The sequence below is a fragment of the Topomyia yanbarensis genome, chromosome 2 (genome assembly GCF_030247195.1).
Source record: "Topomyia yanbarensis strain Yona2022 chromosome 2, ASM3024719v1, whole genome shotgun sequence".
Classification (NCBI taxonomy): domain Eukaryota; kingdom Metazoa; phylum Arthropoda; class Insecta; order Diptera; family Culicidae; genus Topomyia; species Topomyia yanbarensis.
Genome location: NC_080671.1, coordinates 80,801,780 through 80,815,002, shown reverse-complemented (window position 1 = coordinate 80,815,002; position 13,223 = coordinate 80,801,780). Strand labels below are relative to the sequence as shown.

The following is a 13,223-nucleotide window of genomic DNA, read 5'->3' as shown; positions in this document are numbered from 1 at the left end:
TGTATTTATACCACTTCACCATACTTTTCCAAAACAAGGTATTTGAAGTACATCACGAGATGTCGAATAAATTAAAAATAAATTCGTGAAAAAACAACACTCTCCGTTTTATATTATTTTTCAACAAATATCAGCTAATTCATGTGTTTAGGTTGTGTTCGAAAAATTCATTTAGGCAGATGAAAAAAAAATCATGAATAGGAATCACGGTCGACTGTTTTCATCCTTTTCGTCGTCATCTGAAGAACTAGTAGAAATAGGTGGTTCGGCAGTAGATTTCCAAATCGGCCTCTGAAATGAGAATTTCGTTATTGGCACAGCAGCGAAATATTTTTAGATCTATAACCTGGGTTAAGCATAATGAATTTTCCGATAGATTTTGTTTACTCTTCGGTGGATACTTGAGTTTCGTAATCCTCTGCTTTCGCTCCGTTTCTTTGCGTTCCTTATGATGGACTTAAAAAACTCCTCCATTATATTTACTGAGAAGTTGTCGTTTGTACTTTTTATTATTAAAAAAACACATTAAGAACGTGGCTAAACTTTTGTAAAGCACATTTTTGTTCTTCTCCTCGACTTGTTCCAGTGCAGGAACAAACAGTCATAAACTTCCTATCAAAAAAATTATCCACCAACTCATAACATGTGTTGTTGACATTATCGCTCCTGTTTCCGATTATATTCTTCATGAAGGACACCTGAGAAGCAATAAAAACATTTTTACCTCGATTTCTGTAGTACGATATTGGAAACAATGTTGGAAAACTACACCACATGAATTTAATAACATAGCCAGCCTTTTTTTTATAACCACAACCAATTGAATTTAATGCTAGGTTTTGTTGACTTACCACGTTTTTAGCGTAGTCTGCATTCTCTAATTTACTGTTCTCTTCTTCGAACCGGCTAACAGTCGATATAGGCAGGAACTGGAAGTTTGCCATTCCTGATAATTGTGGCTTAACGTCTTGCAAAAGAGCCAACTTCGCATCAAAATCACTTTTTACGACTGAAATAGTTTTTGTTATAATGTTCTCCATCGCATGCAGAACAGTCGACACTACTTCCTCTTTGGCTTGATCAATCTTATCTAGGATTTCCTGTTTCGTTTTCTCCTATAAACGTGGATAACGTTTAATGACAAAATGTTTGATTCTTGGTTTGATTGGAGAATCAATATGTGCTACTTACCTGTGAGATACACTCACACGTCGTATTTTCTTCATTGACAAAAACTTGCTGCATAATTGGAAATGTTTCGGATTCAACTAATGGTGACCCATGGCCACCAATGACATCACTGAGAGTTGTAGACTGAGTGAGCGATATGCTTGGAGTCTCGTGAATTTTCACAAGTGGTGTTAAGATTCCAATGTTGTCCATTCCGGACTGATTTAGCGTAAGCTCAAACGTACCTGGCATAATACTATTTGAAGGGCCTAAAAGAAGATAACAAATATTAGTTTTTTATAATGCTTGATATTTTAAACCCGAGTCATATGCATTTTGTAAACATTGCCAGCGATACTCTGGCTCGTATTAAAATCGAAAAATCGCTTGATGTTTTTGTAAAAGGAAATCTACCCAGTATAGTTCAACCGGACAATGAGCCAGAATTCTAGCTGATTCTAGTTAGTATTCCGACTCCTGTGACACAACCGATGATTCTAATTAGAATCGTTTATTACCGGAACCAGAATTCTAACTTGAACTTACTGAGTAGGTGGTTTAAATCAATGCTCGCTAGTTTGCGGCCCGCTTTGGTCTTCACCTTCTTTGTAGGTGGGATCAACTGTACATCTGATGTATCGGTAGTGTGACCCGAAAGATATGCTGCCTCAGTTTCAGCTTCGTCAAAGGTGGGGATATATTTTCGTTTTTCTTCGCATTTTAATCTGTTCCAATTTGGAGATGGTTTCGATGATGGATCTCTTATAAGTAATTCCAACCGCTTTGGTGGCCATAATAGATATTTTCCATCGATCCATTGATGTGGAACTATTGAAAGGACCGGTCGACTCGCTTCGATGGTTTGCACAATGCAGAAGAAGTGACCGGTGTCTAAAATGCAGATAACATACCGATAACATTATAGTAACTAGCGTTAAAAATACAGTGCTAATCGTGCGATTTATAGTAATAGTTATTGATTCAGTACCAAATAATCACAATGCAACAATTTCCAATTGAATAATTAGCATTCAGTTTGGGATTATCAAGTCTACATTGTTGCAAAACGAGCATATTTTTAACGTTAAATAAAACATTATTTCCACAGACCACCGTCGCTGAACAAACATAGTTTGCAGCACCTGTAACCAACATGCACTGCGTTTTGTTATATGCGATTTGGGCTGCAAGTTCATAAATTTTTGAGAACAATCCACTTACCTGTATCGTGGATATGACACTGGCTCATTTTATTAACTTTCAGCAGCACAGTAGATGAATGAAATCACGACTTTTAATGCCAAATGATTCGAGGTTTTGAAAAAAATGCTCCGATGTAATGAAAAAAATTATCGACAAAAATGACGTTACCATCCGAGGTGTAAGGTTGCACCTCCTGTTCTAAGGTTACACCCACTGTTTGAATATACATATTTGAGGCTGTTATAAAGCAGTTGATCAGCGCTGTTTTTGAACTGTCATTAACACAACGCTGATTAAAAATATCAATTCAGCTATTAATATATGACTATATGAATACTTCCTTGATTGGTATGATGACCAATTTTTCATGTGCTAGTAGAAAGGCGATATGGCTTAGCTGGAAGAGCGACGAATGTAGTAACACAATGTACCTGGGTTCGAATACAAATGCTGGAAAAAGGAAATGGATTCGCAAAATTTCATCGTGGAAGGTAAGGTTTTGTGGTGCTGATTGATTTTGGGGGGCCCAAGCTCCGTTAACCATTACGTTAAATTACGAATGGAAAGAAGATTAAATTTATTGAAAAAAATGCCGAAAATTGTTGGTGAAAAAAATGTTTTTACCATTAGCTTTTCAAGCGCTTTACAACAAGCTGAACGATTGCTAAATAATTGCAGCTTAAACTTAATCAGCAACTCCTTGAAAAAGCTGAACAAGGTACTGAACAAGTTTTGTTTGCGTGTGGAAAAAGCTTGTTTTCAGCTTACTTTGTCAGAAACAGTTGAACGAATGTTATGAGCCACACAGAACTGCGACTGAAGAAACTAATCAGCAAATGCTGAATGTCAACTGGTCAAGCATTGAAGAGCAGTAGCTTGAATATTTCAAAACGCAGCTAATCAGCATAAGCTGATTAAATATCTTGCACATACGTTTTTTCAGCAGAAATTGTTCCTTGGGCGGTCTTCCGAAGAAAGTAAATTTTTGTGTCGGTCTAATGACTAGTCTTGGCATAAAATAATCGATAAAAAAAATTAAATTATTTTAATAAATCAATAAAAGAAGCTAAAACCTAAATTGCGGATTTAAGATCAAAAACAACCCGCCAACGCGTAGGATATCCAGATCACTAAATAACCTTTTCCCATGCAGAAACGAATCGCCTAAATAAGCCAAATAAACTGGGACGATACATTCCAACACGCAAAAAAGGGGTACATTCGAGGTTTCGTTTGGTGTTGTTTGAATTTATTTAAATGTCTTATCTCTGTTGCTGGCGCCCTTCGGCGACTTGCTTGCCCCGAAAATATACAACAGGACAGGACAGAAGGAAACATTCGATGAAGCTTTCCTATTCTTTCTGGGAGCTACATATAGGCTGGGAGTGCCGCCTATCACGAAAAGGAAGAAAAAAATGTAAAAATCTTTTCCCATCCCTGCCGCCGGCCGAGTGCAAATAAAACATTTTAAATGTAACTGAAATGAGGGAAATGAAGTGGTCATTCGATTTCTTTTCCTGCCTTTGCTTTCCCCCACGTTTCTATCGCTACCGGAGGCTTCCACTGGGGGGCGGGGCGGATTGGGTTGCAGAAGTGGCAATAAGGGATCTGTGATACTTTTTCGGGTGGTTTTTGTTTTGAGAAAGGGGCTTTTCTTTTCCATCTATGCCAGAAGATCTAGTCGTGTCCGCAGGGGAATTGGTTTGAGCGAGGAATTAAAATATTACGCTACTTAGTTTGCAGTTTTTGGTGACCTATTTTCGTGAATTGCGCTACACAATTTTTTAAGCGGTTATTTATATTTTATCGGAACGAATTCAACTCAAGGTTTACAGCAAAAGAGCCCAACATTATGCAAAATCGTATACAAGTTGAGTAAATGAAGTGTAAATGTGGCAGAATTCTACCTAGTTCCTAGGACATTTAACGGAATCAAAATTGTATGTATTTAATCCATTCATGCCCATGTTGTTTGTGGACAACAACGTTTTTAAACAGCTATAACTTTTGATTGAGGTGAGATTTGCTCACAAAAACAAGTAAGATTCATTAATGTGACTATTGCCTTTAATTTGGGTATTAACAGTTACACAGATCAGCTCTAGAACTGAAGTTATTGTAATTAGTCTGATTGGATTCCGATGGAGCAGTGCTGCCAGGGACAGTTCACGTTGACGACGGAAAATGATTTTTTCATATATCTTCGTTATGGTGCAATATTATTGGAAACTGATAAAACTTATCAATTTAGACTGCCGTTGGCTACGTTCTCCACGTAATTGGACTATTGCACAGTGTTTTAAAACGTCGTTTTCGTGCTCAAAATTAATAGCGTCTAAACCGTTGACTTTAGAGGTATAGTTTGTTCGGATAAGTTGTTCTTATGATTGCGCATCCACAGAAGTATACCGTTCAGTGATTAATTCACCTTTAAGTGATATACGAAATATATTTTCCGTGCTAATTAAGATAGAGACTTTGTGTCTTCGGCGAAGTTGTAGCAAATGTTACAAAAGAAATTGCTGAAGAAACCATATATCTAGCTTTAGTAGTTTACGAGTTATGGGACATATTATATCGAAGACCCCTTAAAATTAGTTTTTCATGATAACTTTTTTAGACATTCTCGTATCTTCTCGGAATCTTCCACAAAGTTATCTGTTGAATTTAAAAAGATATTCCAAATCTTACGATTTTTTTTTGGGTAACTAGGTAAAGGAGCAAACAACATCATAACATACTGAAAGCACTAGCTTTTTACTTTCATATAGTGGCCCGATTGTTAGTCGACGCGATTCTCCCCGAGTGTTATGTTCAATACAATATGCCATCGCAGTGGTATAAAATGCATAAAACATATTTATAGATGTCCAAAAAAGGAAAAGGAAACTTTGACCACAATCAAGATCAAAGTACGAAACGAAGCATATCGTGCGTTCGAGAAATTTAAACAATCAGTGGTAAGCTTGAAAAAAACGATGGAGGATTTCCATCCACCAGAAGGTTTATTAATGTCTTTCGTGACATTTATAAGGGAGCTTGATTAACGTCACCTGTTCGCAATGTGGATCCTGTCGTGACTGAAGCTCGGGGATGGCTAAAAAAAATCATAAAACGATTTTCAGAAGACGCCAAAGCTCTTCTAGTGGAAGAAGAAAGCTTTGAAGATGACGGAGAAAACGATAATTAAAAATAAATTTATTTTTCTACTTTATAATGAAAATATCGACATTATTAAACACATCCAAAACTACACTTTGATTTTTGAAAGGCAAACCATATGCATTGCATGTTTTAGGCGAACGTGTTCTATGCAATTTACCATAAAAACATGAAGCTGTTTGTCGCAGTGCGCTTGAATATTTCATTTTATACCACTGGGATGGCATATTGTATTGAACATAATACTCGGGGAGTATCGCGTCAACTAACAATCGTGCCACTATATGAAAGTAAAAAGCTAGTACTTTCAGTATGTTATGATGTTGTTTGCTCCTTTTTGCTCCTTAACGAATTATTTAAGGTGGAAGTTACTCCAAAATATCGTAAAGTTTGGAATATCCTTTTAAATTCAACAGATAGGAAGTAACTATGTTCGGCAAAAATATGTGCTTCGATACTGCAAATAACTTTGTGGAAGATTCCAAGAAGATACGAGAACGTCTAAAAAAGTTATCATGTAAAAACTAATTTTAAGGGGTCTTCGATATAATATGTCCCATAACTCGTAAACTACTAAAGCTAGATATATAGTGTCTTCGGCAATTTATTTTGTAGTAACATTTGCTACAACTTCGCCGAAGACACAAAGTCTCTATCTTAATTAGTACGGAAAATAAATTTCGTATATCTCTTATAGGTGAATTAATCACTGAACGGTATACTTCTGTGGTTACGCAATCATAAGAACAACAACTTCTCCAAACAAACTATACCTCTAAAGTCAACGGTTTAGACGCTATTAATTTTGAGCACGAAAACGACGTTTTAAAACACTGTGTATTGTAATTATTATAGGAGAATTGTATTGAGCATAAGAAGGTAAAAATTGACCAGCTTCTAGCACTGCCATGGAAGCATCTATCTTTATGAAAATAGGCTTTTCGTGTATCTTGACCCAACCATTTTCAAGGAAAAATAGTTTTGAAACCCTACATGCACTAGAAAAAAGTTGGGCATGGAAGGGTTAAGGAAGTTGACAAAATTGGCTGATTGATATAAAGTAATCAATCAAACTGTTCCAGGATTTGGATCATGAAATGAAAAATAAAATTCGTCTTTTATTATATCAATGGACAGAGCTCAAGCTTCTAATGTAACGATACATAAAACCTTTAAAACTTCAAAAACATTCTTATTGATTTTCTACGAAAATCTAAAGATGTTGTTGTTTGACACAATTGGTCTTACTTGACAAAAGTTGAATTACTTGACCTGTGAATTTCGAAAAATTACATCATTTTACGCAAAAGAAGCTCGAATACGTATTTTTTAAAATCGGCTGCATCAGAAACACTGAATGACTTTTGATACAATTAGGAAGGGAACCGCACAATTTTTTGAACAACTTTTAAATGGAGCTATATTATCTATAACCTTGCTCAGTACCGTCTTTACTCGTGGGCATACTGGGCCAGAGTCAACGCGATTTTGGGTTGTGGGTAATAATTGATTAGAAGCAGCTAGGAACCATACATTGCACATTATCCCATGTGAATAAAGAGGTAGTCAAGCGGAATTGCGGTAGCGGTGCATAATAGAGTGAGAAGAAAAAAAATGACCCCTATCGGCCCACCTCTGAGTCGATTCCTAGTCCCATCAAGACTTCTTGCTCCAAATTCGAAGCAAATCGGACGAGTCTAGCTACCGGACCAACGCGCCTGAAATTTGTATGGGATTTTTCGACAATTTACATGAAGAAAATACTGTAGATCGAATTTTCGTCGCTAGGTGGCCCTGTATGCATCATATTATCACTGTAAGTGAAAATAAGACAAATAATTTAATTGTGTACAACTTTGTCGAAGATTGCTAGTCAATCCGGCTTTGTTAACCCTTGTGAAGGCAAGCTAAAATCCTAACATTAAAGGGCAAGCCGGGCCTCTCAGGCCCGTCTAAATTCAAGCTCCTTTTTGCCGTTCTCATATAGAAAGGTTATGCAATCGGTCGAAATTTCGACTTTCTAAACGAGACCCACAGGGCCAAATCTCTTATACCATTCGACTCAGTTCGTCGAGATCGTAAAATGTCTGTATGTGTGTGTGTGTATGTATGGATGTATGTATGTGGCAAACAATCTCACCGATTTTTCTCTGAGATGGCTGGACCGATTTGTACAAATTTAGTCTCAAATGAAAGGTGCAGCCTTCCCATCAGTCGCTATTGATTTTTTTTATTGATCCAACTTTCGGTTCTGGAGTTACGTGTTGAAGAGTACAATCACACAGTAAATTTCCATAGAAATTGATATCACCATGATGTCCAAATGATGCAATATATATTAAAATATGTGCAACATTACTTGGCTTTGCATGTCTAGATCATTAATGACCCACCGAAGGCACTTCGACCACATTGGCCAGCTATGGAGGTTCTTGATGCCCCGGGGGAACTTACTAAGCTCCTAAGATAATGTCATACATATTTCTCAGCGAATTCTTTACCGATTTTTACAAACTTGGTTTCAAATGAAAGGTACAGCATTCCCATTGGCTGCTGTTGAATTTCTAATTGATCCAACTTCCGATTCCGGAATTACAGGATGATGAGTACGAACACGCAGCAAATCCCGATTTCAGCGTATAAGGCGATGGATGTAAAAAGGTCAACTTTTTTCCAAAAGGTGAGTACTCGGAAGATCACGTCGACTGTCGATTGGTTCTGAGATCCTTTTCGTTTGAACACGACCAATAAATGTTTCTTGGTTGCTATTAATTTCTTCTGATGCATAACCGGAGTACATATTCATATTTTTCTGCATCAGATTCATCGTCGAAAGCATCTTCTTCCTCGCTTTGCAAATCAGTTTCGGAATCGTCTGCTGTTGAATTTTCTCGAATTTCTTCCATTATTTCAGATTCTTTGAAACGATTGAAAACATGGGCATATCGTCTCATAGCCATTTCAATTTTTGTTGCTTTTAGATCCTACAATTTGAATAATTACGACAACTATAACACAAAGAATAGACAATAAAAATAGACAATAACGACAGAGATAGGTTATGTTGTATCCAAATAATTGTCAAGTAGACCACAGTGGGTGAAATAAAAGTATTTACCCAAAAAAATATGACACACGTCATTATCGTATGCTATTTTTACATTTCTTATAAAAGAAATGTATAAAATTCGCTCAAACTTTCAAGATTTTTTTCTTATAAAAAAAGTAAAAAGATAAAATCAATCGAAACATGAAAAAAATTCCTGCTAATATGAAGATGAACTAATAAAAATGTTTTTTTCAGATAAATATTAATGTATAAAACCCGTGGTATTCCTAGTAAATATTGCATGCACACCGGGCCTGCCAGGCCCGGCTTGCCTTTTTGTGCATGTAAAAAATTCAAACATAGCTGCGCATCTTCCATAGATGAAAATTTCACAATTCTTTATTTTTGTTATAGATTTCAAAGCTACTTATCAAAATGTCCATGCCCAAGCTTATACTGCATACACATTTTTTTGTAACTAAAAAATTGTAACGTGCCGGGCCTCTGAGACCCGGTTGCCTTTTTGAGGGTTAAAAGAAGTTATTAAACTTTCAACGAAGTCATGTCTGAGTCAGTTTTGCATGGGGCCTAGCAGTGCATGGTTGTGTGTGCGTCAGAAAGGGAATGTAGTCTAGGGACGGGTTTGTTTAGAGGCTGATATCTTGTTTCCATGACAATATTTTTTAGCTTGTAGTACACTATTTTGTAGATATATTATGTGGCTTAATGTCTGCGAATGGAAGATGTTTACTTGCAATTTTAAATAAGACTTTAACTTTAATGCCTTATATTTATTTTAATGCCTTATATTTATTTTTTGGTTAATATTTTTTTGTTAATTGGTATTTTGGAATAAGAATAAGTAACTGAAAGACTTATTTACTTCCATTTGACAAAGTTAATCAGACTACCAGTTTTTACATGTAAAACTTGTACGCAATCTTTTACGCATGCGTAATTGTATGGTGTCCCAACCTATACGACACGCTTATCCCAAACCAATCTTTCGAAGAAAAAAAATCCAGTGAAGCAAACGCAAAACCCTGATCGGTAATAACATTCTAGTTACTTCTTCACACTTTGAAATTATTTACGTTGCAATTTCAATGAAAAAGATTCAAGTTAAGATGGCGCTAAAATCAGCACAACAAAAGATTTTTCGCTCGTTTTTTGACACTGCTTAGTGCAGCTGTGACAATAATGAACTATAATTTCAACTTGGTATAAAAAGTGAGCTACGATCGAGTCTAGTATGTGCTAAAACCAGATGGTAACACTGCATAGGAACGAAAATATCGAGCTGTCCCAACTTATACAGCGTCCCAACCTATACGACAATCCCTTACTCTGTTCCCACGAACTAAATATTTTTGTGAAATAATGGTTAGCTTTAGCTCAATAGCATGTTCAAAAGAATTATAGTGAATAATACGAGCCATATTTTGGTTAGAACATTTTAGTTCCACATGTTACCGCATAGAGGGCGTCAACACTAACTTTTCAACGGAGACAGATAGAAATTAGGTGTCTTCTACAAAGTTGTAGAATAGATATTTTGCAGTATTTCTTCCGAACATCTCGATATCCTATCTCTCTTCTATGAAAAGTTAGTGTTGGGGCCCTCTATGGGGTCGCGGGTGGAGCTAAAATTTTCTAACTAAAACATAACTCGTATTATATACTACAAATCTTCTAAACATTCTATTCAGTTAAATCGAACCATTATTTCACAAAAATGTATAGTTCACGGGACTCAAATATTGATACCCAACCATGTACTGATAGGCCCCATGCAAAGCTGACTCAGACATCACTTCGTTAAAAGTTTAATAACTTCTTTTGTCAAAACCAGTTTGACAAGCAGTCTTCAACAAAACTGCCACCAAGCGGTCAATAGTGGGTTTTCTCCATGTAAATTTTCGAAAAATCCCATCCAAACTTCGGGCGCCCTGGTCCGGAAGCTAGACTTGTCCGAATTGATTCAAATTCGGTGCAAGTACTCCTGGTGGGACTAGGAATCGACTCAGAGGTGGACCGATTGAGTTTTCAAAAGTTCATTATTTATCTGGGCAGTCTACTGCATAATCAGGGTGGTATTCAAACAAACTTAAACGTCAGTTAAACATTTCAACCGGGGTTCGTCCCTTGCAGTTCTTTGAACCCGACACTCCGTTCTTTGGGTGCCCGGACACTCCGGTATTACTGGAAATGAATGGGCTGATGAATTGGCCAGGGCAGGTTCAGCGATTGACTTCGTTGGTCCTGAACCCGCCCTGCTAATTTCGACAAGTTGGATAAGAGAAACAATATGGTCCTTGGTTTCGTCCGAGCACCGCAATTTTTGGAGAAATCTACAAACGTGTCGCCAAGCAAAGGCGTTTCTAGAACAACCGTGCCCAGTGACTTCGAAAAATCTCCTACATTTTTCGAAGCTCCACTGCGGCATGCTGACCAGGGCTTTAACAGGCCACTGCAAACTCAATTACCACACGGCAACTATTCAGCACGCTGAGTCTTTTTCATGTGATCTTTGTGAATCCGACTACGTCATTTGATATGCAACTGTTCAGCAGTAGCGCAATGGTGATTTCGAGTTTTCGGCCGTCCTTACATAGACGACACCATGTTTGGACGACTGAAACTCAGAGACATACTTCTTATCCAATGTGGTAAAGAGCTTTAGGCTTACTCGCAGGCGAGTTGAATTACTTGTGAGTTTAACTTACCTGCTGTTTGTTTTTGTGTTTGTGCTGTCATTTTTCCCACCCTTCCAATTCTATTTCCTCCCTCCTCCTTTTCCTTTCTTTCCGTTCAGGTAATGATGAAAATACACGGCAAGGCACAAATCCCCGACAACATACGGGGAACGTACCATTTAAGCCAATATATTCTGATTCCTGATTGGTAAGCGATACGCGGGTGTTGCAAATTTTCATTTTATCGTCACATCTGGGACCGCGAAAGGACAAATTGTCATAGAGAAGCCTCCAAAAGTGACTTGTGGACTTCCGGAAGTCTCACATCGACTCGATATTCTCTCGGTCGGTTTTGGCAGCTTTCACTATGTCGTGTTCAGGGGCGGTGAAACACTTTACGCCCGAGTGGGTAGAAAGCATAGGGTGAGGGGTCCATTAGTAAGGATTTTTCCCTTTTCGCAATGCACACGCTTACATTACATTCACATTAAATCACGTTCGTTTATGCAAATGGAATTATGGTACATTGATGTTTTCAAATGTGTGTAGTGCGAGATACATGCGTTGCACATCTGAATTTTTTGAAATGGTTCAAAATTTCGAGTGGGTAATTACTTACTCGGTTATTTTCGAGTGGGTCGTACTACCCATACTACCCACGCTTTCCGCCGGCCCTGGTCGTGTTAGACTGGTACAGAAAAAAAATGTTGCTTTTCCACTACCAAAAAAACTTTAAGTCGTCATGAAGGTGTAAAACCCCAAAAAAGCTCAAAAATGCCTTTGTGAAAGTGTGACTGAAATAGTCTACACCAATCGACCCTACCTTTAGCCTAAATCTGATCATAGGAGTGAAAGCAAATGTTGGTACCTTTCAAGATATTTGAAGAACTTCGTGTATTTGGTCACTTATGTTATTTTTTTTTCGATTCAACCCAATATTTTTTCCACGAAAATTCTTGTACTGCAGAAATGAAATAATTTTAAATTTTAAATTCAGTTTTGATTCAGTATTCAGTATCTCAATTTACGCTTAAATGATAAAATCACATTCATATTATGCATCACAGTGACGTGCAAGAATCAGAATCAGGAATCAGAATATAAAAGCTCAAAAAGAACGTTCCCCGTATGTAAGTTGGGGAGATGGGCACAATGTGTTTTCTATTTCGACTGTTTTACATGACTAGCAATGGAATGAATTGTACCGCTTATATTAAAAGGATCGAGTGATTTCGATGTTTAGATATGGAAACATTTTCACAATGTAACTCTTGTAAGTTTCATAGTTGAAAATCTGAAATACATACGTTTCTTGGCATTATCATGTTTGGATCGTAAATAAAAATATATTTACAATTTGAATTTTATTGGCTTTTTGCTACATAATTTTAGTAAATTGTCATAGTCTATTGTCAAGACAATTATAGTGGTTGTTGTGGTTTAAATCGTGTATATTTCAAAACATTTATTAGAGTCTAAAACCCTAGAGAAGAGTACTCAAAAAATATATTGAAAATACAAACGAAAAATTATTGTTTCCAAAATTTGACCATTAAAAAGTTTGATGTTATCGTGATAGTCTTCGAAAATAGCACTGTTTGTCCTTCTGTTAAAGTTTGATAATTGCTGACATTAAATGACCTCAGTGTTGCGAAAATCAGATTTAACATGTGGAAACTACATGAAGTGTTTCTTAAAATACATATTAGAAGCAGTTCGATTCGTTTGAGGTTACGCGCTATGGAGTTTGTACGAAAACATTTTCACTAGTCTGGATAACAACATTCAAATAATGGACGTTTAACCCGCCCTACTCCATCATTCCTACTTCTTGACAGAGACACTCTTAAACCTCAAACAACGTCTTACAATTACGAAGATTAGAATCTACCATCTTGGGATGGTAAAGCGTAGTTGGTAAGTCCATTACATTGTACGCAGCT

At 36.9% G+C, this 13,223-nt stretch overlaps 1 protein-coding gene across 1 annotated transcript; it reads right to left on the bottom strand.

Annotated features, from left to right (window-relative positions):
* Positions 1–204: 204 nt before the first annotated feature.
* Positions 205–2,519, bottom strand: LOC131679552 (uncharacterized). The gene is made up of 4 exons (XM_058960293.1): positions 2,392–2,519; positions 1,192–1,439; positions 852–1,115; positions 205–291 (listed from the first exon to the last, which is right to left on the bottom strand). The coding sequence occupies exons 1-4, from the start codon at positions 2,417–2,419 to the stop codon at positions 205–207; spliced, it is 627 nt and encodes a 208-aa protein (XP_058816276.1). The 5' UTR covers positions 2,420–2,519.
* Between the last annotated feature and the right edge of the window lie 10,704 nt (positions 2,520–13,223).